Source organism: Eptesicus fuscus, chromosome 11 (genome assembly GCF_027574615.1).
Source record: "Eptesicus fuscus isolate TK198812 chromosome 11, DD_ASM_mEF_20220401, whole genome shotgun sequence".
NCBI lineage: Eukaryota > Metazoa > Chordata > Mammalia > Chiroptera > Vespertilionidae > Eptesicus > Eptesicus fuscus.
This window is the reverse complement of record NC_072483.1, coordinates 93,151,738-93,179,190: the sequence shown is the minus strand read 5'-3', so window position 1 is coordinate 93,179,190 and position 27,453 is coordinate 93,151,738. Positions and strand designations below refer to the sequence as shown.

The window sequence follows — 27,453 nt, the reverse complement described above, 5'->3', positions numbered from 1 at the left end:
GACGGGGGCGCAGGAGCGGAGCGGGCGCGGAGCCGCAGCCCAGGGCCCCCGCCCGCAGCCCGCGATGTGCGCCGCGGCCCGCGCTGCCGGCCATGGCGAGGCTCCGGCGCGGGCCCTGCGCGCTGCTCCTGGGCCTGGCGCTGCTGCTGCCCGCGCGCCCGCTCCCCGCCCAGCCCGGCCGCTCGGACCTCAGCCTCATCCAGCAGCGCCAGCGGCCCAGGGACCCCGACCGCGACCGGGACCGGGACCGGGCCGCGCAGGACCCGCCCGAGGGGCCCGGGGCCTCCGCCTCCCCGGCGCCAGGTAGGTCCCCGGCCCGGCCTCCCGCGGCGCCCTCGCCCCTCCCCGCCAGGCAGCGCCCCGCGGCCTCCCCCTGCCCACCGGCCTCCCCGGGCCCCCCGACCCCCTGCCCACCGGCCTCCTGGGCCCCCCGACCCCCTGCCCACCGGCCTCCCCGGGCCCCCCGACCCCCTGCCCACCGGCCTCCCCGGGCACCCCGACCCCTGCCCACCGGCCTCCCTGGGCCCCCCGAACCCCTGCCCACCGGCCTCCTGGGCACCCCGACCCCCTGCCCACCCTGGACCCCCTACCCAGCCCGGACCCCCCACCCAGCCCCGAACCCCCACCCAGCCCCGACCCCTGCCCACCGGCCTCCCTGCCCAGCCCGGACCCCCTGCCCAGCCCGACCCCCTGCTCACCGCCCTCCCTGCCCACCCTGGACCCCGTGCCCAGCCCGGACCCCCTGCCCAGCCCGACCCCCTGCCCAGCCCGGACCCCCTGCCCACCACCCTCCCTGCCCAGCCCGGACCCCCTGCCCAGCCCGACCCCCTGCCCAGCCCGGACCCCCTGCCCAGCCCAGTCCCCCTGCCCAGCCCGACCCCCTGCCCAGCCCGGACCCCCTGCCCAGCCCGACCCCCTGCCCAGCCCGGACCCCCTGCCCAGCCCAGTCCCCCTGCCCAGCCCGACCCCCTGCCCAGCCCGGACCCCCTGCCCAGGCCAGTCCCCCTGCCCACCGCCCTCCCTGCCCAGCCCAACCCCCTGCCCAGCCCGGACCCCCTGCCCAGCCCGACCCCCTGCCCAGCCCGGACCCCCTGCCCAGCCCAGTCCCCCTGCCCAGCCCGACCCCCTGCCCAGCCCGGACCCCCTGCCCAGGCCAGTCCCCCTGCCCACCGCCCTCCCTGCCCAGCCCAACCCCCTGCCCAGCCCAGTCCCCCTGCCCACCGCCCTCCCTGCCCAGCCCGACCCCCTGCCCAGCCCGGACCCCCTGCCCACCCCGACCCCCTGCCCAGCCCGGACCCCCTGCCCACCACCCTCCCTGCCCAGCCCGGACCCCCTGCCCACCGGCCTCCCTGGCCACCAGGACTGGGCGCTGCTCTGGGGGCGGTCTGCCTGGGGTGAGGAGCTGTCTGGGAAGCCCAGGCCCTGCAGTGGGTGCGGAGGGGGCGGGAGGGGGGCCAGTGCTGCCTCCATGGATCTCTTCCTCCTCCCGCTTCCCGAACGAGGCCCTGCCGGGCTGTGCACACACCACACACCACACACCACACACCACACACTCACACACACACACACACACTCACACACACACACACACACTCACACACTCTCTCACAGAGACACACACACACTCACACACACACACACCACACAAATACACACCACACACCACACACTCACACACTCACACACACACTCACACACACTCTCACACACCACACACCACACAAATACACACAGAGAGACACACACTCACACTCACACAGATACACACACACTCACACACACACCACACACTCACAGAGACACACACTCACAGACACACACTCACAGACACACACTGAAACACACTCTCACAGACACACAGAGACTCACACTCACACAGATACACACTCACAGTCACACACAGACACACGTACACTCACAGACACACAGATACACACACACTCATACTCACACTCACAGACCCACTCAGACAAGCTCACACACACTTACACTCTGTCACATACACTCACACACACATACACACGGCTCACACTCACACACTCACAGACACACACATTCACAGACACACTCACACTCACACTCTCACACACACACTCTCTCACACGCACACACGGCTGTCACATTCCTTCCGCATCCTGTTCTGAGTCCGTCTCTGTCCCACAGACGATAATCTCACACCCTCACACCGTTCCCCACCCCGCCGCCTGCTGTGTTTAAATGTAGACTTTGGGGGAAAGTCTGGATGGATTTTCCTTTATTTCTCGCTCTTATTCCGGGAAGGGTGTGAGGTGGTTTGCAGAATCCCTTCAGGATGCGATGTCACACACCACCAGGAGGGGAGTTGGTGATGGGGGGGGAGGGGGAGGGGAAGGGGAGGATGAAGCCTGGTGATGCTGGCACAGCAGCCCCCCTCCCCCCGGGGACCCCCTGACCTGTTGGTGGAACTTCTGAGGCAGGTTCCCAGCGCCCTCCCGCCAGGGCGACTGTGCCCTCAGCCTCCTCCTCCTCCCCAGGAACCCCGCTCCGCAGGGAGCCGGGCTCTCCATGTCACCAGCCTCGCCCCACCCCCACCCCATATGCCTTCCCTCCTGCTCCTTGGAGAGAAAAGCCCTCGATGGTTGGCGAAGGGGCTGAGGTGTTTGCAGCAGCAGAGGAGTGAAGCACTGGTTTGTGTTTTTAAGTCCGGCCCCGTGAGGTCCCACGCGATGCTGGGAGGGGATTTTTAAAGAGGGGCAGCCTCCGCTGTGTGCTGCTCCAGCTCCTCCGAGAGCCGTCCCCGGCCCCCGGCCCCGATGGAGACACATCCATCGGGGGGGCTTTCAGCTGTCGGGGTGCCCTGAGCGTCCGAGAGCCATCCCAGGCCCCCGGCCCGGATGGAGACACATCCATCGGGGTGATTTCACCTGTCGGGGTGCCCTGAGCGTCCGAGAGCCATCCCCGGCCCCGGCCCGGATGGAGACACATCCATGGGGTGCTTCCACCTGTCGGGGTGCCCTGAGCGTCCGAGAGCCATCCCCGGCCCCCGGCCCCGATGGAGACACATCCATGGGGGGCTTTCACCTGTCGGGGTGCTCTGAGCGTCCAAGAGCCATCCCCGGCCCCGGCCCCGATGGAGACACATCCATTGGGGTGCTTCCACCTGTCGGGGTGCCCTGAGCGTCCGAGAGCCATCCCCGGCCCCCGGCCCGGATGGAGACACATCCATCGGGGGGGGGCTTTCACCTGTCGGGGTGCTCTGAGCGTCCGAGAGCCATCCCCGGCCCCCGGCCCGGATGGAGACACATCCATCGGGGTGCTTCCACCTGTCGGGGTGCCCTGAGCGTCCGAGAGCCATCCCAGATCCCAGGCCCCCGGCCGGGGTGGAGACACATCCATCGGGGGGCTTCCACCTGTCGGGGTGCCCTGAGCGTCCGAGAGCCATCCCAGGCCCCCGGCCGGGGTGGAGACACATCCATCGGGGGGCTTCCACCTGTCGGGGTGCCCTGAGCGTCCGAGAGCCATCCCCGGCCCCCGGCCGGGGTGGAGACACATGGGGTGCTTTCACCTGTCGGGGGCTGAGCGAGGAGGCTCTGACCCTCTCCGCAGTGCCTGGCGCTCCCACGTGGTCCGAGCTGAGGGCACCCTGGACGGGCTTTCCCACGGGTCCTGTAACGGAGGCCGAGGCCTGGTCACCCGGCTGCCTGAGCTGTTCGCTCACTGAAGGAAGTGACGGCAGGAGCGACGGAGACCCATTCTTCACACGGGGAGGGGGGCTCCCTCAGTTCCTAGGGAGAAGGCGGGAGTGTGGCCGGGGTGTGGTTGCAGTGCGTTTTCATTCGGTTTATCTTTGGGGAACAGTGAGTGGTTGTGACTGTGTGTAGGTGCGCGGGGAGGGTGCGTGTAGATGTGCGAGGAGGGTGCGTGTAGATGTGTGAGGAGGGTGTATGTAGGTACGTGAGGAGGGTGCGTGTAGATGTGTGAGGAGGGTGCATGTAGGTACGTGAGGAGGGTGCGTGTAGATGTGTGAGGAGGGTGCGTGAGGAGGGTGCATGTAGATGTGTGAGGAGGGTGCATGTAGATGTGTGAGGAGGGTGTATGTAGGTACGTGAGGAGGGTGCGTGTAGTTGTGTGAGGAGGGTGTATGTAGGTACGTGAGGAGGGTGCGTGTAGATGTGTGAGGAGGGTGCATGTAGGTACGTGAGGAGGGTGCGTGTAGATGTGTGAGGAGGGTGCGTGTAGGTGCGTGAGGAGGGTGCGTGTAGGTGCGCGGGGAGGGTGCGTGTAGATGCGTGAGGAGGGTGTGCGAGGCGCAGCCCTGGGACATCTCGTATTGTGTGCACGGACATCGGCACGGATGCTCCTGTATCCTCCTCCGTGAGGCGTGTTTCGGAGAGGGCGGTGTGGGGAGCTCAGGCTCTGTCCCGCGGTGAGTGAGCTAAAGGGGCCGAGGGCGTGGGTCACCCCTGAGCGTTTGCTGCCCTCGGAAACGGGCGCCCCGGCCAGGCCCGCAGAGCAGCAGCTGGAGCGGCTCTCCCCGATGGATGTCCGCGTGCGGGAGGCAGGGCTACACGGCGAAGGGACAGCGTCCCGGCCCGAGGCCTCCAGGGAGACGGCCGCCTGCTCTGGCCTGGCTCCTCGCCTTGCACCCCCCTCCCCCTCCTCCCCCGTGGCCTTGGAAAACATTCTGTGGGACCTTCCTGCCCACCGCCCTCAGACTGGACGCCCGACCCTGGAAACGGCCTGCAGAGGCCTCCACCCCCACCCCGAGCCTCCCCCACGGCCCCCCACCTCCCACAGCCCTGACCCTCCCTCCGACCCTCGCCCCCTCGGCGGCAGCCACCCTGCCCTCCGCCTCCGTTTGCAAGGGGGCCGGGGCCTCTGCACTCGCCTCTTTTGCCTGGAACCCTGAACTTCCAGTCCTTCGGGTCTGCTCAGGTGTCACGGTAACAGCAAAGCCCTTTTTGTTTATTTTATTTTTTTTGTTAATATTTTGGGGGGGGGGGAGAGAGAGAGAGGGAGAGACAGACAGACAGACAGTAGGCTTCCTCTGCGTGTCTCCCACTGGGGGTCAAGCCTGCAGCTGAGCCTGTGCCCCGACCAGAGTCGACCCAGCAGCCTTTCGGTGCTTGGATGACTCAGCAACCGAGCCACTGGCCAGGGCAGGGGGCTTCCCGACCAGGGCACCCCGACAGGAAAGCGCCCCGATGTGTCTCCATCCTGGCTGGGGGCCGGGTATGACCCACCATCTGTGTGCGTCCGTAACGATTCCCCCACGGCACGCAGTGTCCTCGTCTCTCAGAAGCCCGTCTCCCTTACTGGATTGCAAGCTCTATGTCAGCATCCACTTTGTTCTGTTCACTGTGATATCAAACTACAGGCCCGGGGCACTGCATTCGTGCACGGGGAGGGTCCCTAGGCCTGGCCGGCGATCAGGGCCGGTCGGGGCCTTCTGGCTGCTGGCCGGGGCCTCCCTTCGTTCGCGCCGCCCCCTGGGGGTCAGCGCACGTCATAGTGAGCGACCGAACTCCTGGTCTCCCAGTCGAACTCCCGAGGGGACACTTTGCATATTAGCCTTTTATATATACACTAGAGGCCCGATGCACGAAGATTCGTGCAAGAATGGGCCTTCCTTCCCCTGGCTGCCGGCACCGCCTTCGCTCTGGCCGAGAGCCGCCTTCCCGCCTTCCCACACTGCCCAGAGGCCCGGAGCAGTTGAGTGAGTTAATTTGCTCGGAGCCTGCATATGCAAATTAACCCGTCATCTTTGTTGGGTTAATTTGCATACTCACTCCTGATTGGCTGGTGGTCGTCACGAAGGTATGGTCCATTTGCATCTTACTCTTTTATTCGTGTAGATAGGTTGTTCTGCATGTCTCTAGTACCTAAAAGAACACCTGGTGTGTCTAGGCAAGCATGGGTTTGTTCAATGAATGGGTGGATGAATGAATGGATGGATGGATGAACAAAAATGCTGGCATCAGGCCCAACCAGCGTGGCTCCGTGGTTGAGCTTCGACCTATGAACCAGGAGGTCACGGTTCGATTCCTGGTCAGGGCACAGGCCCAAGTTGCGGGCTTGATCCGCCAGTGCGGGGCGTGCAGGAGGCAGCCGATCAATGATTCTCTCTCATCATTGATGTTTCTCTCTCTCTCCCTCTCCCTTCCTCTCTGACATCAATAAAAACATATTTAAAAAAACGCTGGCAGCAGAATCCCTTTTGCTGACGTAACCACTTGTGAAATTGTTCTTGGAATTTAGCAGGGGATATAGCAAAATAAGGAAACGTTCGGTAGAAGTGTTTGTAAGTAGGGGTTATAAATATATGTATAAATTTTGGATTTTTAATGTTAGCTGATTTCAGTGTTTGTCTTATGCCGACCAGAGCCGACCGATGGGTACCAACGCCAGAGTCCAGTTTCTGGGTTCTGTCCGGAAAATTCTGTCCCAGGTGCACCAACAATCCTCTTACGGCCCGGGAGGCATTAGCGTGCCTTGGAATAGCTGTGGCTGAGCAGCTGTCACACTTTGCCGCTGTGTGGGTGCTGATTCCTCGGACGCGGTGTGTGAAGAAGGAAAGGGCTTTTCTCGGCAAAATCTAGAAAGCGATGGCACAGCCGGTGGGCGATCTGCCGCGCAGACGGCAGAGAAACGAGCCCCGGGCCTTGGTTAGTGCTCTCACGGTTTTCCGATTCGGAGACGACGTCTCTCTGGACGCGAGAAAGAAGAACGGGGGGTAGGGAGGGTCCAGTGTGTCCTGGCCAGCGTGGCCCCTTGTTGGGCCGCGTCCTGTGCGCCCAGAGGTCGCTGGTTCGGTTCCCCTCGGGGCGCATGGGAGGCGGCGAATGGATGTTTCTCTCTCCTTCCCTCCCCCCCACTCCCTGCCTCTCTCAAATCCATGCACTTGGGTGAGGATTAAAATAAAACGAAGAGGTAAAAAGGAACAGTTGAATGTGAGATTTAGAAAAATCGGGATTTAAAAGCCGTAAGTGTACACGTGTTCTCACCGCCTCATCCAGCGCCCTCTGTGGAGAGCAGTGAGAGGGAAGACGAGGCGGAGACCCCTCGGGCAGGGGCTTTCTCCCGAGGGTGCAGCCGCTCCGGGTCTCAGACGCACCAGGGCCGGTTACTAACACGTATGTGAGGCCGGAGGAACGGATCCGGGAGCTGGTGGGGCTGAGGCAGCGTCATGTTCACTCTGGGGGCCCGGTGGGTGGGAGGCCGCGGGGGGCGGGGAGCTCCGCCCCAGATCCTCCCAGTGAGGGGGCCCAGGGCCTCCCGGGGGTAATGAACGCCCTCGCGTAGGGAATAAACATGGTGTAAACATGTTTTTATGGTACAAACATGTTTTTATGGTGTAAACATGTTTTTATGGTACAAACATGTTTTTATGGTGTAAACATGTTTTTATGGTATAAACATGTTTTGATTGTACATCTCACCCATATGTATCTTTAAACTTTTTATTTTGGAAAATGTCAAAACTATAGGAAGCAAATAGAGTAGTATTTTGAAGGAGATTAACCAGAGAACTTGTCTGCATATGTGCATCACCCATGGACACAGCGATGGTGGGGTAAAGGGGGGAATGAAGGGACATCTTTCAACAACGAAGATAAATAAATAAAAACCCGCACGCGTCACAGCTGTGACAAAGGCCACACTCAGCTGGGAAGTTGGTACCCACACCTCCGCCCGTCCCCACCTCGCGGTTCTTTCTCCCTTTGAGGTGAAATACGCTGACGTGCGCACCTCTTCGTGTACTGCCTGATGGACCAGCACCGATCGAGACGCGGGACTTGCCCATCCCCTCGCTGTCCCCGCGTGCCCCCCCCCCAGGCAGTGCCTCCTCTGACCCAGAGGCCACCCCCCAGGGCTTTCCTCATAGGTTAGCGTTGACTTTCCACGTCCTCCCGTGGACTCGCGTGGCGCGGACTCGGTGTGTCTAGCTGCTTCCGCTCCGTCCGCTTTCCGTGGATTCCCCTGCGGTTGCTTGTTGGTAGTTTATTTCTTTTCCTGCTGAGTCGTATTTCATGGTCGGAAGGACCCCTGCTTCTGGGGATGGTATCGGGGTTGCTTCCAGTTTAGGTATTGTACAGGCAGCTGCTACATTCCTGCACAGATCTTTGTGTGGACATACCGTCTTTAAAAAATATATATACACTGGAGGCCCGATGCACGAAGGTTCGTGCAAGAACGGGCCTTCCTCCCCCTGGCTGCCGGCTCCGCCTTCACTCCGGCCGGAGCCGCCTTTCCGCCTTCCCACGCTGCCCAGAGGCCCGGAGCAGCTGGGGCGGTGCGGAACGCCATGGCGACGACGCAAGCATCCCGCCCCCGGCCACTCGGTGCCTGTGTATGCAAATTAACCCACCATCTTTGTTGCATACTCACTCCTGATAGGCTGGTGGGCATCGCGAAGGTACGGTCAATTTGCATCTTTCTCTTTTATTAGGGTAGATTTTTTTTATTTCAGAGAAGAAGAGAGAGAGACAGAGAGATAGAAACGTCAATGATGAGAGAGAATCATTGATGGGCTGCCTCTTGCACGCCCCACACGGGGGGTTGAGTCTGCAGCCCGGGCATGTGGCCTGACTAGAATCGAACCCTGACCTCCTGGTTCATGGGTGGGATGCTCAACCATTGAGCCACCCTGGCCGGGCTGCACACGTGTTCTTGAGTGCAGTTGGAGGCGATTTTGGAGGAGTGGAATTGTTGGGCAAGTGTACACCTTTGAAGTTAAAATTTTTTTTTTCATATTCTAAATACCTGAAGCCTAAATAAACAAAATTTAGTTTCAAATAGTGATTTTTAAAAAAAATTTTATTGATTTTTTACAGAAAGGAAGAGAGAGGGATAGTTAGAAACATCGATGAGAGAGAAACATCGACCAGCTGCCTCCTGCACACCCCCTACTGGGGATGTGCCCGCAACCAAGGTACATGCCCTTGACCGGAATCGAACCTGGGACCCTTCAGTCCGCAGGCCGATGCTCTATGCACTGAGCCACACCGGCTAGGGCTCAAATAGTGACTTTTGACATACATTATTACTGCCTGCTTTTTATGGAACTCACGTAATTTGATCTACACAAGCCTGGTTGGAGTCTCCCATCCACGAAAGCGTTCATTTGCTGCTGTTCAGGGAATCGGACTCAGTGGAGAGGCGGGACGAGAGGTGGGCGGTCCGGTCTGACGTGCTCTGTTGTGGAGGCCCCGTTCCCGACGGGTCAGGGTTCTAATAACCGAAGGGACCAGCTTCTTGGTGTCGCTCACAGGTGGACACTCACGCCGTCGGGGGGGGGGCTCCAGTCCCGCCTGCTGGAGAGGGGGGTTCTCCACGTGCTTCGTGCGACTCACCGGAAACTAACAGGCCTTTTCCGGAAACAAGCCCTTCCCCTCGGCGTGTGAGCCGGACCGGACGCTCCTCACGCTCCGACTGACTCGGCTCGCGGCAGCGTCGTCGCCCTCCGTGCACTGGGCTGAGTGCGGTGTCTGAGCGTCTCCTTCTGTCCGAGGCGGTCAGCGTTTCCGTCTGCTGCTGGTAAAGCGTGTGCTTGGGCCCGGCCGGCCGGCTCCGTGGTTGAGGTTTGACCTGCGAACCAGGAGGTCCCGGTGCGATTCCCGGTCAGAGCGCAGGCCCGGGGTGTGGGCTCGAGCCCCAGTGCAGGGCGTGCAGGAGGCAGCCGATCCGTGATTCTCTCTCATCATGGATGCTTCTCTCTCTCTCCCTCTCCCTTCCTCTCTGACATCAATACAAATATATTTTAAAGTGCGCTCTGCAGTGTTTACCTGGACAGTCGTGACTGGACGTGCCGGGAGGAAGTGCGTCCTGTGCTTCGGGAATCGGCTCCTGGTTGCTCGGGAGAGTCTGTTTGGAGGCGTCTCTCGCACGGGCCTTTCGTGGAGGCGGGGTCTGGGGTCCCAGCGGCAGGTCCGGGGCCCCGTGGCTCCCTCTGATGACGGGGTCCCGGGGAGCAGGCGGGTCTTCAGGACGTGCTGACGGCGTCTGAGCACAAGGCCCGCCCCCATGGCCGGATGAGTGCGTGGTGCCGAGTGCGTTCAGGCGGGGGAGGGTGCCAGGCCGTGGTGCCCAGGCGGACGTGCCGGAGCCGCCTCGAGGCTGGCCGCCTGGCACCTGGAGCCGGTGGTGCCGCGCAGCCTCCTGGCCGGGCTCTGCGTGTTTCCCAGGAAGGAAGGCCTCATGGTAACTTCATGGTAATTTCATGTACACGCGAGGGAGAGCCACCGCTCTGCTTCCTGTGCCTTTTCTCCTCGAGCACGTGTCTAGGTCAATGCAGTTTGGGGAACAATTGAGAATTAAACGTTGGCCAGTATTATCAGTTCTTTTAAAAAAATATATTTTATTGATTTCAGAGAGGAAGGGAGAGGGAGAGATAGAAACACCAACAATGAGAGAGAATCATTGATCAGCTGCCTCCTGCACGTCCCTACACTGGGGATGGAGCCCGCAACCCAGGCATGTGCCCTGACTGGAATCAAACCTGGGACCCTTCAGTCCGCAGTCCGACGCTCTATCCATTGAGCCACACCAGCCAGGGCATTTATCAGTTCTTACACTTAGTTGTTTTCTCCAGTAAAGAAATATCATTTCTAAACTGTGTGGTTCGGTTCACTTGTTAGCTTTGCTGGAGGGGAGAGCCTGAGAGACCTAAGCCAGCAGCCGTCCGTGGGTGTGGCCCGCAGCGGCTCCGCGGACGGTGGGAAGCCGGGAGCCATGCCCGGCCTCTCCCTGGGCTCCTGGAGAGCCCCTGGCTCATCTCTGGGTGAGTGCCCCAGGGAGGTTCTATTTTATTTTATTTATTTGTTTTTAAAAATACATTTTTTATTGATTTCAGAGAAAAAAGGGAGAAGGGGAGAGAGAAACATCAGTGATGAGAGAGAATCATCAATCGGCTGCCTCCTGCACGCCCCCCACTGGGGATGGAGCCTGAAACCCAGGCATGTGCCCTGGACCGGAACCGAACCTGGGACCCTTCAGTCCGCAGGCCGACGCTCTATCCACCGAGCCACACCGGCCAGGGCTGTTTCTGTGTTTTCTTAGCGTGTGAAGTGTCCTGTTCCTGTGCACGTGTGATGTGAAATCAGCAAGCGTGGCGTTCACATGACCTCTCCTGCCAGGGCAGCCCCTAAAGGCCCAGCGGCCTGGCGGGCGCCCGGGTCAGCCCCAGCCTCTGGCCTTTCACGGCGTCTGCAGAATGGCCATCGAGGCACCGCCGCCGTCAGTGAGCCCCAGGCCTCTGCCTGGGTCCCGTTCAGGTTTCATTCCGTCGTGACCGGGAGGGATGCCTGACCCTGAATAGCCCTCTGTTCGGACACGTGGGCGGCCGGCCCGGGAGCTGCCCCCGCTCGCCGGTCCGTGAAGGCCGGTGGCCGGGACGAAGCGGATACCTGTCAGAAGGGCGTGACTCCGAGGGGCCTGGACCCCGGGTCTGATGACAGACGGCAGGCACCTCCGCAGAGGAGGGCCCCCCGGCGGTGACTGATGTCCAAGGAGGCGTGTGTGAACACCTGCGCCCCCCACCCGCTGACACCCGCCGGAACGGTGGGTCCCAAACAGCTTTGGGGTCAGAAGAGAACGTTCAGACGACAGAGCTGGAATCTGCCTTGTCATCGGCTGTCACCACCGGGGCTGCTCCAGGCTCTCGGCATCGACGGTGTCACCTCTCCACTCCCTGAAACCGTATTTCCCCGCCTCTTAAAACACGTGTTTTTATTGATCTCAGAGAGGAAGGGAGAGGGAGAGAGAAGCGTCCATGATGAGAGAGAATCACTGATCGGCTGCCTCCTGCACGCCCCACGCTGGGGATCGAGCCCGCAACCCGGGCCTGTGCCCTGACCGGGAATCAAATCGTGACCTCCTGGCTCATAGGTTGACGCTCAACCACCGAGCCACGCCGGCCGGGCCATTTATTTTTTTTAAACAAAACTCGATCACTGAGGGCAGAGAACACCCGTGTGGACAAGGCACGGAGACCACGGGGTCACAGTGTGTATATGGGAGGGCGTGGGGGTGCTGTGTGTATGGGAGGGCATGGGGGTGCTGTGTGTATGGGAGGGCGTGGGGGTCACAGTGTGTGTATGGGAGGGCGTGGGGGTGCTGTGTGTATGGGAGGGCGTGGGGGTCACAGTGTGTATGGGAGGGCGTGGGGGTGCTGTGTGTGTGGGAGGGCGTGGGGGTGCTGTGTGTGGGAGGGCGTGGGGGTCACAGTGTGTATGGGAGGGCGTGGGGGTCACAGTGTGTATGGGAGGGCGTGGGGGTCACAGTGTGTGTGGGAGGGCGTGGGGGTGCTGTGTGTATGGGAGGGCGTGGGGGTGCTGTGTGTATGGGAGGGCGTGGGGGTGCTGTGTGTATGGGAGGGCGTGGGGGTGCTGTGTGTGGGAGGGCGTGGGGGTGCTGTGTGTGGGAGGGCGTGGGGGTGCTGTGTGTGGGAGGGCGTGGGGGTGCTGTGTGTGGGAGGGCGTGGGGGTGCTGTGTGTGGGAGGGCGTGGGGGTGCTGTGTGTGGGAGGGCGTGGGGGTGCTGTGTGTATGGGAGGGCGTGGGGGTGCTGTGTGTGGGAGGGCGTGGGGGTGCTGTGTGTATGGGAGGGCGTGGGGGTGCTGTGCGAACGTGGCTGTGGAAGGAGTCGTGCTGTGAACACACCCACGTGCAGTCTCACCCTGAGCACGGGGAGTGGGGAGCGTGGTTTTCCTCCCTCTCCTGCCTTTTTGCTTCTTTCAGTGCTGCCTTATTTTTGTCTCCCATTAGCACTCAGCTCGGTCACCTCCTGGCTAGGATGATCTGCCTCTCACCCTCCCCTCTTCTCACCTCCCTTCCTGCCACTTCACCGTGAATTTAGTGAATTTAGACCTTCTTACCCCAAACAGGAGCCTTTTTTCTCCTCCCGGCTCTGCCCCAGGCCTCTGACTTTTAAAAACAAGTTTTAAATCTCCATGGCAAACAAGGGCATCTAATCAACGGTTGTCCTCGTTAATTACCAAGTAACAGTTCTCTTGGCCATAATAAAGGGGTCCTAGTCCTTTAAAAGCTGGGCGACTCCTGGGGGAGGCTGGAGAGGGAAGGCCTTGGGGGTGAGAGGCCTTGGGGTGGGGGGCCGGGTGGGGGCGGAGGGAGGCGGGGCTCAGGTGTGGTCCGGGCGGAGCCCTGGTTTCTGTTCCTGTCACCCGTGCTGTTGTGTGGCCGACATCTCACCAGGGAGGGCGCTAGGCTGTGGTTCGGTGGCGAGAGCATGGACTTGCGGTTCTGGCAGTGGGTCCAAAGTCTGCCTGTCTCTTCTTTATTTAAAAAATATATATTTGTATTGATCTCAGAAAGGGAGGGAGAGGGAGAGAGAGAAACATCAATGACGAGAGAGAATCATGGATCGGCTGCCTCCTGCACGCCCCCCACTGGGGGTGGAGCTGGGACCCGGGGCTGTGCTCTGACCGGGAATCACAGTGTGACCTCCTGGTTCAGGGGTCGACGCTCAGTCACTGAGCCACCCGCTCCTGTGAGCTGGTTCGTGCCCATGAACTTGCTCTGAGAGGAAGGAGAGGGATTGTTAGCAGAGGCGTCGGTGTTTGTAAAACATCCAGAACTTACCGGCCCGGAGCTGTTACCATCAGACAACAGGCGGTAAATGAAACATGTCACAGGCTCACCGTCCGTCCTGACGTCCAGCCTGTTCCGGGTTAGTCAGGGCCGAGTAGGTAGACAGAGCGGTGACCCCGGGTCTGCAGCTTTCTGGCCGAGGCGGCTGGGCGTGTGCTCGCTGTCGTGTGCTTCCTGTCGTCGATGTAAAAGCACGTCAGGACTTCTGTAGTGAGACCTGTGGAAGCGTCTTCTGGAGTAAAATTACCGTTTTCTTTTAAAACAACATAGAGTTGACATTGTCTTTGGAGCATTATCTATGCAAGCGAGCAGCATGGTGGACAGACAGCAGCCTGGGGGCGGGGGGGGGGGGGGAGGGGGGGGGGGGCAGCATCTCTCATCACATCATCCCTTTTGTTTTGCTGAGAAGACAGATGGGTCCAGAAGACCTCAACCCGGACTAGAATATTCTCAGTATAAACAGCCCGCGGAGGCTGGCGGGTCCTTGGGGAACTCGTGTGGGAAGGACAGGGCGGCTTCTCTGGAAGAGACAAGCTGTGGGCCCTGCGTGCTGCGGGCGCGTGTGATTAGTCCGTTACACGGAGGTTCTTCGGCAAACACTCTTTAGGAATGAATTCTGCTGCAAAGCGGATGAAACCCTGTTTATTTTTCAGAACAGATGTCCGAGGAGGAGTGAATGGTTTCTCTCTCGTGTTGCGGTTGCTCCACCCCTAATGGAGACCACTGGCGATTAATGTATTGATTAACGTATCGATCAGGCTGGGAAATCGTGTTCTGTGAAAGTCGGGCCTTTGAATTTTCCAGTTGGCCTGGCCCATTGCCTCCAACCAGTTTGAGATTTTCTGATGTGAACGGCACTTACCGCTGAAGTAACACGTGAAGGGGTTTTGATGGAAAGGGGGTGGAGGATGGAATGAGGAGGGGATGGAATGAGGAGGGGATGGAGGATGGAATAAGGAGGGGATGGAGGATGGAATGAGGAGGGGATGGAGGAAGGAGGGTGAGGAGGAAGGAGGGTGAGGAGGAAGGAGGGTGAGGGATGGAGGAAGGAGGGTGAGGGGGAAGGAGGGTGAGGGGGAAGGAGGGTGAGGGATGGAGGAAGGAGGGTGAGGGGGAAGGAGGGTGAGGGATGGAGGAAGGAGGGTGAGGAGGAAGGAGGGTGAGGAGGAAGGAGGGTGAGGAGGATGGAGGGTGAGGGATGGAGGAAGGAGGGTGAGGAGGAAGGAGGGTGAGGAGGAAGGAGGGTGAGGGATGGAGGATGGAGGGTGAGGGGGAAGGAGGGTGAGGGATGGAGGATGGAGGGTGAGGGATGGGGGAAGGAGGGTGAGGGATGGGGGAAGGAGGGTGAGGGGGAAGGAGGGTGAGGGATGGAGGATGGAGGGTGAGGGATGGGGGAAGGAGGGTGAGGGGGATGGAGGGTGAGCTGGTAAACATGATGAAACCAGACTCCCGAGGCTTCTCCCGGAGGGACGTGTGGCCGGGAGGACCCGTCTGTTCCTCTGCGGTCTCCCTGCTTCCCCGGGCTGAGCCGCTGAGCCGCGGGGCCTGCGGACGACGGGGCGGGAGTGCCTGGCGGGTGAGTGTCCGATGAACCTGGACCGTTTCACTGCTGAATTGTTGTCTGAAGTTTCTAGCTCTGGACCTGGGGTGTGCGTGTGCGTGTGCGTGTGTGTGTGTGTGTGCGTGTGTGTGTGTGTGTGTGCGCACACGTGTGTGTATCACACGAATATCAGTCGTTTCTCCCACTTGGAGCTCCTGCCCCGGCCTAAGGTGACGGGAGGCCCAGGCGTGGGGCCCTCCGAGGGAGGACGAGGGGTCGCCGAGGCGTGACCTTCGCAGATCACTTGTTCTGCCTTGGTGTCCGCTCTCTCGGCACACGTATGACGTGACTGTTATTACTGCGTGTGAAATATGAAACCACCGTCCTGGAGGGAGCAGGTTTAGAAAGCATCCCTCAAACCAGTCCCAGCCTCCGAGCGCAGCCCTTCGCGGCCGCCTCACCGACGGAGCGGACGGACGGCGGGGTGTTCAGACGCGGGTGAGCGGACGGCTCCGGCACGTTGGGGTGAGCCCACAGACCCAGAGGCTCCGAACTTCGGACACGCGTCTTCGCAGCGAGCGGATGAATGGACGTCCCCCGGAGTTCCGTCCCGCGTGTTCCGTCCCGCGTGTGCTGCGGAGGAGCCGTGGCCCGGACACGCGGCTGAGAAGACCCGTCATCAAACTTTGTCTTTTGTTGTCGTGTAAAGGGCGCTTTATTGCGATAAAATTGGATACGTTTGGACATAAGAACGTTCTTCAAAGTGTCACCACCATCAAGATGGTGAATGCACTCATCACCCCCAGAGTTTCCTGGCTCCCCCCCATCTCTCCATCCTTCCCGAAGCAACCACGGACCCCGTTATTGTCACTGCGAAGTAGGTGGAATTTTCTAGAATGCTGTAAGTGGAACCATACAATACACACTCCCTGTAGTTGGTATTCTTTCCCTGAGCACCGTTATTTTGAGAGTCCTCCTTGCTGTTGTGTGTTGACAGAAGGTTCCGTTTCATGCCCAACGTATGACGCTGTGTGGCCCCACCAAGGTTTACCTGCTCGTCGGTGGATGGACGTGTCGGTGGTCTCATTCTTGCTATTAAAGAGGAAGCTGCTGTCCGTGTTCACACACACGTCCCTGTGTTGACATGTGCGCTCCTGTTCCTGGGGTGGAAGCCGAGGAGGGGCAGGTGGGAGCATCGGATTTCCGTCGGGACGAGCCCTGGTTCCTGACCCTGAGCTGAGTGCCGTCTTCGTCTCCTGGACGCCATGCTGTGGCGGGGACCCTGTCCGCCCTGCCTTTGCCCTCTGATCAGAGCAGCCCGCGAGTATCCTGAGTTCAGGTTGTTCCCGATGTCGTCCGAGTTCTTGCTTTGGAAGCCGGCAACCGCACCGGACTCTGAGGACAAGGAGCAAAGGGGTTTGGGGGGGACGACGATGAGGCTCATGCTCAGCAGCTGCACCTCCAGCTTGTGGGAGGGGGGCCAGGAACGCGGGAACCCCGTGGGCAGGGCTCACTGAGGCTCAGAGCGTTCAGCTCCAGCAGGCTGAGCCTCTGTGTGTATCTTTTTAAAAATTAAATATATTTTCATTGATTTCAGAGAGGAAGGGAGAGGGAGGGAGGGATAGAAACATCCATGATGAGAGAGAATCACTGATCACCTGCCCCTGCACACCCCACTGGGGATCGAACCCACAACCTGGGCGTGTGCCCTGATCAGGAAATGAACTGTGACTCCTGGTTCATAGGTCGACGCTCAGCCATTGATCCACGCCGGCCGTTGTTGTTTTTCGGTCGAGTTTGAAATTTTCCGTTTTCTCTAGCCTCTGTGTGTCTGGACTCACGTGTCGAAGTCCTGACAAACCTCTCAGGCCCTGTCGGTGCGATGCTCCGAGCTGGCGGGCCAGCCCCGTGTCTCGGGGGCCGGGGCCTGTCGGGAATTGAGCAGCAAGGACTTGTCCTCCACACGTAACCGTTTCTGCTCTGAGCGGCCAGCAGGTGCCTTTGGGTTAGAGCCCCTCGTGTCAGACACTCCAGCCTTTTAGTTTCCCGAGAGTCGTGCCCCCCCTGGAGCTGGAGCCAGGGCTCGGCATCGGCGAGAAGGGGGCACTCCCCACCCCCCGACGCTGCTGTCGCTGTGTGAGGACTTAGGCTCGCAGCCATGACCACAGTCACACGTTCCTCCAGGAGACGGGGTGGGGTGACCCCCGGCTCACTGTGACCTGGCACAGAGCGGGCTTCGGAGCCCCTCGAACGTGTGGGGTTTTAGGAAGGATGGAATCTGCCGGGAGGTTTTCCGCCGCCTCCTGCGGCTCCCTCCTCACATCCCTGTCCCCCGAGTCCAGCAGCAGCTGGCACGGCCGCTCGCGGGCCCGGAGGGTGTTGGCGCCGGGGACACGCGCTCCAGGTCCGAGGCCGCTCCCCGCTGCTTCCCCGCAGGGTCCGCGTTCACGCTGAAGGTCCAGGTGAATGACATCATCAGCCGCCAGCCCCTGCGCCGGGCGGCGGTCGAGGTGTTTGTCAACCACACGAAGACGAACGCCACCGTGACCGGGAGCCGCGGCACCGCGCTGGTCCGCGTGCCCTACACGCTGGGCCTGGGGCTCACCATCCTGGCGCACAAGGTCGGCTACGTGCTGGCGCCGCTGGCCTGGAGGCCCGGCCGGATGCCAAGTAAGAGGGGGGGTCCCCATCCCAGCCGCCCTCTCTGCAGGCCTCGGGCTCGGAACGGCACAGGGACGTCTGCATGATCCGTGTAATGTGGGTTAGAGAGGAGGGCCCGTTTCCTCTCCTTTCAAATATATTTTATTGATTTCTGAGAGGAAGGGAGAGGGAGAGAGAGGGAAACATCCATGATGAGGGAGAGTCATGGATCGGCTGCCTCCTGCACGCCCCACACTGGGGATTGAGCCCGCCACCCGCCGTGTGCCCTGACCGGGACTCGAACCCTGACCTCCTGGCTCCTAGGTGGACGCTCAGCCCCACTGGCCTGGCTCCCCAGTTTGCTTTTTACCCCGTTTAAGGGCCTTGCTGGAGCAGAACCACGCATGTCTGTCCCCCTCCCCCCCCCCCCCAGGCTCAGTAACGTCTTCTCGTTGTGCTGTATTTCACAGTCTACTCATCAGTGACACTTTCGCTGTTCCCGCAAAGCCAAGCGAATATCTGGCTGTTTGAAGACACCGTTTTGATTACCGGAAAGCTAGCTGGTATGTATAACGCCTTTTCCCCGGCTGGCAAGGACCCGGTGGAGGTGGTGGTTATGACGACGGCACGTCTTTGGTGACACGTCGCTGGGGCTCCTAAGGCGGAAACCGGAATGGGTCAGGTCGTTCTTTGCTTCCAGAGGCCAAATCCCAGCCCAGCGTCCAGTTTTCAAAAGCCTTCATCACACTCCCGGACAGCCACCACGTCAGCAACGTGACCGGCTACCTGACGGTCCCGCAGCAGTTCCTGAAGATGGACAGTTTTCTGTACACGTCCGGGGGCGCGCCGGATAAACCAGGTGCCGTCTCCTTTCATGCAGGAGAGGCATCTGTGGAGGGAAGTACCCACGCCTCTCGTCAGAGCTGTCACAGCGATGTAGGCTGGACGCTCGCTGAAGCCCCGGGGGGCGGGCGCGGCACCTCTGAAACCCAGGCCAGTGGTTAAGAGGCTCCAGGCACTCCACCCCCTCGAAGGCAGTGGGAGAAAGTAAAGCCTCCTGCATACCCTGTTCCACACTTCACCTAAAAGAGGTCAAGGCAGGTGTCGAAAATAGCAATGACTGTTGTGTGACCTTGTAAATTAAAAAATACATTGAGAAATGGAAATGGGATTTAGAGAAATTGACCCGTGTCCTTTTATAACTTGACCTTCTGTTCATCCTTATCAAATGGATGAGACGTGTCAGTAGTGGGCAGCTCTGGCTGAAGGAAGGAACGAGGTATTGGGGGCCCCTATGAATGGTGCTCATATGTAACTACAGCCCGTGGTTTACGTAAGATTTTAATAAATGGCCTTTTTTCAGGTTTTGAAAGCATCGAGCTGACGCCCCTCGCCGCGGTGTGCGTGAAGATTTACTCGGGGGGCCGGGAGCTCCAGGTGGCCGGCTCCGTCCAGCTTTCTCTGCCGCTTCTCCACACCCGGGACGTGCGGGCGGGGGACCGCGTCCCTGCCTGGACCTTTGACATGGACACAGGTGTGTGACGAGAGCGAGATGGTCTGCACACCGCCCTGGTGAATGTCTGACCTCGGGAGCAGGTTCTGCACGTTCATTTCAGCTTTGTGGAAGTGTCGTTGACAAGTGAAGTCTCTCTGTTTCCGTGTAGAATAAAGTAACTCAAAAGGCCGCATGTGGAAAACAGCCCACTCACCAGGGTTGTGTCTGAGCACACCCCTTACTTGGGCCTCAGTTTCCTACACGTTGAGCGAGAGGTTGTTTGAAATCACTTTGAAGAAGCAGATCTTCTGGTTTGAGTCCTGATTTCAGATGATTCCTTCTGGCAAAGGCCTTTGTCTCTACTGCACCTTCCAGCGAAAAGAATTTTGGGGTTGATTTATCACATATGCAGACACTGCATACACTGTCCCTGCTTAATGGGAATCCGAAATAGGTGACAGATAACCAACCCCCCTGCTGATAAAGTTGGATTTCACGACTCACATCCTCAAGATAATCTCAATAGGCACAATCTAACTAATAAAAGAGAAAGATGCAAATTGACCGTACCTTCATGACGCCCACCAGCCAATCAGGAGTGAGTATGCAAATTAACCCAACAAAGATGGCTGGTTAATTTGCATATGCAGGCACTTAGCGGCCAGGGGTGGGGCGGGACACTTGCGTCGTCGCCATGGTGATGATGCAGGCGTTCTGCACCACCCCAGCCACTCCGGGCCTCTGGGCAGCATGGCAAGGTGGAAAGGCGGCTCCAGCCGGAGTGAAGGCGGTGCCAGCACTCAGGGGAAGGAAGGCCCATTCTTGCATGAATATTCATGCATCGGGCCTCTAGTTTAAATACATTTTTATTGGTTTCAGAGAGGAAGGCAGAGGGAGAGAGAGATAAAACATCGATGATGAGAGAGAATCACCGATCGGCTGCCTCCTGCACGCCCCACACTGGGGATGGAGCCCACAACACAGACATGTGCCCTGACCGGGAATTAAACCATGACCTCCTGGTTCATAGGTCAACACTCAACCACTGAGCCACGCCGGTCGGGCTCAATAGGCACAATTTAAACGTTATTTGGAGAGTTACGATTTCCTGAAACATCCTGTACTTATTTGCAATGCTTTTATTTTGTGTAGTCATAACACATCGTTCACATTACTGTAGCACCATGTAACGCACGATGTGTATATTATCCCATGGTAACATATTGCTACAGTTTTCATAATTTATGCAAAAGTCCTGCAAGGCACTCTGTGCATGACCATCAGCAAACTCCCGTCAGCTCTGAAGAGAGCGATCGATGGAGACTGACTGCGTGGCGTTTCCTTACCGTCCTCTCTAGGCACTTGGATCAGTCACGGCCGGGGGACGGTCAAGGACGATAACAACCATTTGGTTTGGACGTACGACGCGCCGCATCTGGGCTACTGGATAGCAGCTCCGCTTCCGGGAACTAGAGGTTCGTAAACATGAAACAAAATGTAATTAAAATCACGACCCCAACAGCCACGCTGGCCCTGACAGCAGCCGACCTCGCCATCGGCACCGCGCTCCCTGCGGCGCCGCGTGCACACGGCTCCCGGGCCTGGGTCTCCACTTTCGTGTTCATAAGAAGAGTTAGGCTCCGTGAACTCTAAGGTCTCCTGGAGCTACGATAGCTGGTGAACATGAAGTTTGTTCGGATCAAGTCTTTTCTCTCTCCCTCCCTCTCTCCCTCTCTCCCCCCCCCTCTCTCGTTCTTTCCTTTCTCTTTTTTTAAGTGAGCCAGGTCTTTATAGTAGATATGGCAGGAGTTACATTTTCTCAGGGAACTCCATCAGATCATAGAACATCTACATGTATAAAAGCCTAAGCGACCGTCTGAACGTTCGACCATCTGACCAGTAGCTATGACGCACGATGACCACCAGGAGGCAGACGCTCTGACGGGTAGCTATGATGTGCACTGACCGCCAGGGGGCAGACGCTCAACGTAGGAGCTGCCGAGCTGCGGTGACTTGGCAGCGGCGGTTCTTGGGTGATGCACCCGGAACCAGAGAGGAGGGAGCTCAATTCCGCGGTGCATCATCCGAGAAACACCCTCTCGCAATCTGGGACCCCTCGGGGGATGTCGGAGAGCTGGGTTTGGCCCGATCCTCGCAGGCCAGGCCGAGGGACCCCACCGTGCACGGGGCCTCTAGTTTCCACACAAAACATGAACATCACAATTACAGCTTTCTCTCATTCATTTCAGCGAATAACAGAGTTCTTGTTGTCTTCATATGATAACTCAGCTAAATAGTCGCTAAGGGTATATGTGCTCAAAATGGTGGACACAGACAGGGGAGTTGAACAAAGGTAGAAAAGAAAGTCATTCCCTGTCGAGTACAGCGGTCGCCAACCGTGGTCCCGAGGTCCAAGCGGTTGGTGACTGCTGGTCTAGGAGTCAAGACAAGATAAAAGCAATCAGCAGATGAAAACAATCATCAGAGCCCTGGCCGGTGTGGCTCAGTGGATAGAGCGTCGGCCTGCGGACTGAGGGGTCCCGGGTTCGATTCCGGTCAAGGGCATGTACCTTGGTTCCGGGCACATCCCCAGTGGGGGGCGTGCAGGAGGCAGCTGATCGATGTTTCTCTCTCATCGATGTTTCTAACTCTCTATCCCTCTCCCTTCCTCTCTGTAAAAATCAGTCCCAGATCAGGTGACCGATAACCAACCACCTGTTGATAAGCCAGGAACAAGGTTACGGTGCCAGAGGCCACAGTGGGGTCGGGGCATCTGGACGGGGTCAGGCAGGTCAGGCGGGACTTCTGGGCCACCCGTTCCTCCTCGGCACCAACAGCGTTAGACTCACCTCACCGGGCTGGTTTCCCCACGCGCCCAGGTTCCGGAAGGCCGCGATGACTCTTTTCTGAGTTCACTCTTTGTGAGTAAGTTCTACCCAGACCAGGGAGAGCACCTGGTTGCCCGGAGGGCACAGGCTCTGGGTGATGAAGACAAGGGGAGGGCGAGGGGAGTCCGCGGGTGCTGGGGAGGCCGAGGAAGCCGGTGCCAGGAGGCAGGAGTCCCCGGTTCTGCCCACTGGTTCTGCCCTGCGATGGCGGACTCACCCTCTGCAGTCCTGCCCTCACACGGTTCCTGGCCGCCCGGGGATGGAGAATTCGGGGGCCTGGGCGTGGGTCCTGAGCACAGCGCTGGGGGAGGAAGGGCTGCGGATAAGAGTGCCCCCAGACTGCTCCCCAGGTAAGGCAGGTGGTTCCCGTGAAGATGGGCCGGCCGTGGGGGTGGGCAGAGGGGAACAGAACCCAAGAACGAGGCGCGCTCCATTCAGGCTCCGGGAGGAATGAGCATCTCCTGTTTCTAATGGAACATGGCATCCAGTGACATCACTTGTGTCTCAGGAAATCCGACAGGTACCTTGGAGTTGTGCGACTCTCAAAAGACTCAGGCACTGCATATTTCAGCCATTAAATCTTCTTTTTAAAACTTTTTTTATTTAAAAAATATTTTTATTGATTTCAGAGGAAGGGGGAGGGAGGGAGAGAGAGGAACATCAATGATAAGAGGGAATCAAGGGTCAGCAGCCTCCTGCACGCCCCACACTGGGGGTCGAGCTCACAACCCCGGGCCTGTGCCCTGACCAGGAATTGAACCCTGACCTCCTGGTTCATAGGCCGACGTTCAACCACTGAGCCAGCCGGGCTAAATCTTCTTAAATAAAGAAAAGCCTTCTAGCCTGCTGCAGGGAGGACTGGCTGCACCAGGCCTGCTGCCCCTTGGGGTGGGGTGGGGCCTGAGGTGGGGGGTGGGGTAGGGCTGGCATAAATGGAGTTGCCTCAGGGCTTCCCTGCAGCCACTGTTGCCAAGGCAACTTCCGGGCCTCAGCGTCTGCTCTTGTCTCCTGCCTCCTCCTCCTGTAATCCTGGGTTTGTCTCTCCAAAAACAAAGCAAAGCAAAACCTTCAGTGCCGCTTCTGTGGCGTTTTGGGGAGAATGGAAGTTGAATGCATAGGTCATCCCTCCACCTACTCGTGTGCCAGAGAGTTAATCCTGCCCAGTGCCTGCTCCCGGCTGGGTGGCTGCGGCGGCGGCTGTTCCAGGCCGGCAGGACCGCCCCAGCGCACACGCCCACCGGGACGCACACGCCCACCGGGACGTGGGTGACGCTCACACGCCTTTCTCCACGGCACCCTGTCGTCACACTCATCGCGGCTGTCTGTCCATTTGAACACTCGCACAGTTTTTCTGAAATGAAAAGAAAGGTTTTAACTTGCATTGTTTTATTGACAGTCTTTGCATTTTAAACTGTGCAAGTAACAGGACTTTTTTTAAAAATTGAATTTATTGGGGTGACATTGGTTCATAAAACCGTACAAGACTTTTTTAAGTGAAGCTGAAACCTGGTCTCCGCACAGGAGAACTGTAAGCCCTTAACCATGTCGGTCAAAGGGCCGTTCTCTGTTCTGTTCGGACCTCAGTGCTGACGACACGATTATTCAGAAACCACGGGGAGGTTGCTTTTGTTCCTCACGAGGCAAAATACCACGCAGCCTTGCCAGCTGTCCGGCCTCATCCCGTTCCCGATGTGCAGCCAGAATGAAATATTGATGAGAAAGAACAGTTAATATTTAATGTAACTCTTCAGCTCGGCGAACGCCACGTCATTTCACGTCTGATAAAAACAGCCTACGGAGCACTTGGGCTTTATAGAGAAGTATTCCTTTTGTTTGGTATTTTTATTTTATTTATTTTTACTTTATTTCATTTTTTAATATATATATATTTTTATTGATTTCAGAGAGGAAAGGAGAGGGAGAGAGGGATAGAAACCTCAATGATGAGACAGAATCATTGATCAGCTGCCTCCTGCACGCCCCCCACTGGGGACCGAGCCCACAACCCTGGGCACATGCCCTTGACCCAAATCGAACCCGGGACCCTTCAGTCACAGGCCGATGCTCTATCCACTGAGCCAAACCAGCCAGGGCTATTTATTTATATTTTGAATAATTCTTTATTGTGAAAAGTACTTCATATGTCCCCTTTTTTCTACCATTGACCCTTTCCAGCCCGCCCCTGCCCCAGGCCTCCACCCCCATTGTCTGTTTTCTGTATGGGCCATGCATGTCTGCACACAAGGTCTGTGGCTGATCACCTCCCACCCACCACCCTCCCCGCCTTCCCCCGAGATCCCGCATCTGTTCCGTGCGTCCTGCCTCTGGATCCGCTCTGTCCATCAGTTTACTTGGTTCCTTAGAGAGAAGTGTCCCTTCCCCTAAACGGACACCGGAAACAGCCAACTCACACGGTGACCTTAGGAGTGGTCAGGGCTGAGTGCTTTTCTGAAATAGGCGGACGTTGGTCTGCGCTTTATGTTGGAAAAGCCTGAGGGTCAGGTGCTGAAGGAGGAGGGAGGCCCCCCCGAGACTGACCTTGACCCCGTCTGCTCCTGCTGCTCCTGCTGCAGGCGGATCCGGCCGGAGCCCTGTGCCCTGCCAGACTCACGGGGCAGCTGGAGTGGCGCCGTCTTTGCCAGGCACTGACCGGGCGGGAGTCTGAAATAGGCACCGACCCCTCTGAGTCTGTTTTCCGGTTTCTAAACGGGGGGTGGGGTATGGGGACCCCTTCTCTCCCAACACCTGTCAGGAGGTGAGTGTCCCTGTCCAGTCCGAGGTGGCCTGTGACGGGCCGGTTACCGAGCCGGAGCTGCCGAGGGGCACGTGGCCAATACAGGAATCTGTTTTTATAATGAATCTTACGTAGAATTCTCTCCGAAAACCAGTGAGAAAACAGGCTCCGGGGAGGGTGACAAAATAATGATAATAAAGCGTGCATTTCCTGTTTGCTTTGCTTGTTTACACGGAACCGCTCAGGTCCGGGGGCCAGTGGAGACCCCAGGGACATGGCTGCCTACCACACGGCGTTCCTGACGGCCATCCTGGGGGGCACCGTCGTCATCGTCGTTGGCTTCTTCGCGGTGCTGCTGTGCTACTGCAGGTACATGCGTGTGCGGGCATGCGTGTGCGGGCATGCGTGTGTGGGCATGCATGTGCAGGTACATGCGTGTGCGGGCATGCGTGTGCAGGTACATGCGTGTGCAGGTACATGTGTGTGTGGGCATGTGTGTGGGCATGCGTGTGCAGGTACATGCGTGTGCGGGCATGTGTGTGCAGGTACATGCGTGTGTGGGCATGCGTGTGCGCAAACCCCACACCCCCATCACGGGGGCCGCGTGTGCTGTGTGTTCCCAAGTGTGGGCTGGGGTCGGGGGTTCCTCTTTGCAGCAGGTGGATGGACTGGGAGGGAGCTGGTCCCCCAGCATCGCCGATGGGCTGTCCGTGTGGGGGGCTGCTGAGGAGCCTTCCGGCTGGTCAGCTGTGAACACTGCCCCCCCCTCCAGGGACAGGTGTGGGCCCCCCCGGAAGAGAGACAGGCCCGTCACCAAGCTGGAGGCGCTCCGCCGGGACCAGACCACGTCCACCACGCACATCCCCCACATCGGCTCCGGCCAGGCCGCCCTGAGGGCCGAGGACCGCGCCCAGCCCCGCGGCGCCCGGAGCCCCGCGCGCAGCCCGCAGCGGCCCGGCCTGGCCCAGGCGGCGGCGGAGGAGCGCGTGGCCGTGGTGAGGACGCGGGACCATTTCAGGCTCTTCGGGGCGGACGGCTCCTTCCTGCCCGCCCGGCCGCCGGCCCCGGAGTCCCGCGGGGGCGCCCAGGAGGCGGCGCGGTGCCCGGCGGGCCGCCCGGAGGGGTGCGGGCGCGCCCCGCTCCCCGAGCAGCTGCTGCACCTGTGCCGCCCGCCGCTCGCCCTCCTGCAGGGCGCCGACCTCTTCGCCCCGGAGCCGCGCCCCGCGGCCAAGGCGGCCACGCTGCCCCGGAAGGCGCCGCCGGGCTACGGGCCGCTGCGGGAGCCGGGCGGCCGCGGGGCCTTCGCGCAGACGCTGCCCAAGGGGCCCGGGCACGCGCTCGGCCCGCCCGCGGCCGCCGGGGAGGAGGGCGCCCCGCGCCAGGGCCCCGCGAGCCCGCCGCCCGCGGCCGCCGCCTGGGGGCGCTACCCCAGCAGCCTGCTGGAGTCGGTGTCGGTGCCCGGCACGCTGAACGAGGCGGCGGGGGTGGCGCCCTTCGCCGCGGAGCTGCAGGGCGTCTCGGAGCAGGCGCTGCGGGAGCTGAGCCAGGCGCCGCCCTGCCCGCACCCGCGCGCCTGGTTCGTGTCCCTGGACGGCACGCCGGTGGCGCCCGTGCGGCACTCCTTCATCGACCTGAAGCGGGGCCGGCGCGGCCGCAGCGAGGACGCCAGCCTGGACTCGGGCGTGGACCTGCACGAGCCCCCCGCCGGCCGCCGGCTGGAGCGGGAGCGCACCTTCGTCCGCGCCGCCGCCGCGCCCCGCGCGCTCTGCCTGGAGGACCTGGACCTGAGCAGCAGCGAGAGCGGCACGGCCGTCTGCTCCCCCGAGGACCCCGCGCTGCGGCCCGCGCCGGACGGCGGGGGGCCCCTCCCCGAGCACCCCGCGGAGGGGGCCCCCGGGGGGAGGGGCGCGGGGGACGACCGGGACGACCGGGACGCCCACACCTCCCCCACCAGGAAGCGCGGCCGGCCCGGCCTGGCCAAGCGGGACAGCAAGACGAACATCTGGAGGAAGCGCGAGGAGCGCCCCCTGCTCCCCCTAAATTAGCCCGGGCTGGGGGGGGGGGTCCCCCTACGTGCCGCTCGTTCTCGTTTCTGGTGTAAATTGCAGTAGGAACTTCTTGTTTTTAAATGTTTTTATTGATGTCAGAGAGGGAGGGAGAGAGAACATCAATGATGAGAGAGGACCAGGGACCGCCCGCCTCCTGCTCGCCCCACACGGGGACCGGCCTGTGGAGACGGCCTGCCAGGCGGGACCCACCCTCCAAGTGCGCGCTCTCGGCGGCCCCAGCAGACGGACGTGCAGGTTTTCCTCCGACCCGGCCCTGGGCGTTCACGTGGGGCGATGGGATCTGCCGGCAGCGTTCCTTCCTTGTCTGTAGTCCTCGCTCGCATCCAGGTCCTGTCGGTGGGTTATCTCGGGAGGCGGTGAGAAACGACAGTGAGAAGTCGCACTTCATTAGTGTCTTTTTTTTTTTTAAAATATATTTTATTGATTTTTTCCAGAGGAAGGGAGAGGGATAGAGAGTTAGAAACATCGATGAGAGAGAAACATCGACCAGCTGCCTCCTGCA

At 59.8% G+C, this 27,453-nt stretch overlaps 1 protein-coding gene across 1 annotated transcript; it reads left to right on the top strand.

The window, feature by feature from the left end:
• Positions 1-27,136, top strand: FAM171B (family with sequence similarity 171 member B). The gene is made up of 8 exons (XM_054723099.1): positions 1-303; positions 17,562-17,795; positions 18,236-18,328; positions 18,466-18,624; positions 19,129-19,299; positions 20,619-20,735; positions 25,128-25,251; positions 25,655-27,136. Exons 1-8 carry the CDS (start codon positions 93-95, stop codon positions 26,925-26,927), a joined length of 2,382 nt encoding a protein of 793 aa, XP_054579074.1. The 5' UTR covers positions 1-92; the 3' UTR covers positions 26,928-27,136.
• Positions 27,137-27,453: the final 317 nt, after the last annotated feature.

Coding starts and splice junctions, on each gene's coding strand:
- FAM171B (XM_054723099.1), top strand. CDS start 93: ATGGCGAGGCTCCGGCGCGGGCCCTGCGCGCTGCTCCTGGGCCTGGCG. Junction 304..17,561: donor CTCCGCCTCCCCGGCGCCAG/GTAGGTCCCCGG, acceptor GCTTCCCCGCAG/GGTCCGCGTTCACGCTGAAG. Junction 20,736..25,127: donor TCCGCTTCCGGGAACTAGAG/GTTCGTAAACAT, acceptor GGAACCGCTCAG/GTCCGGGGGCCAGTGGAGAC.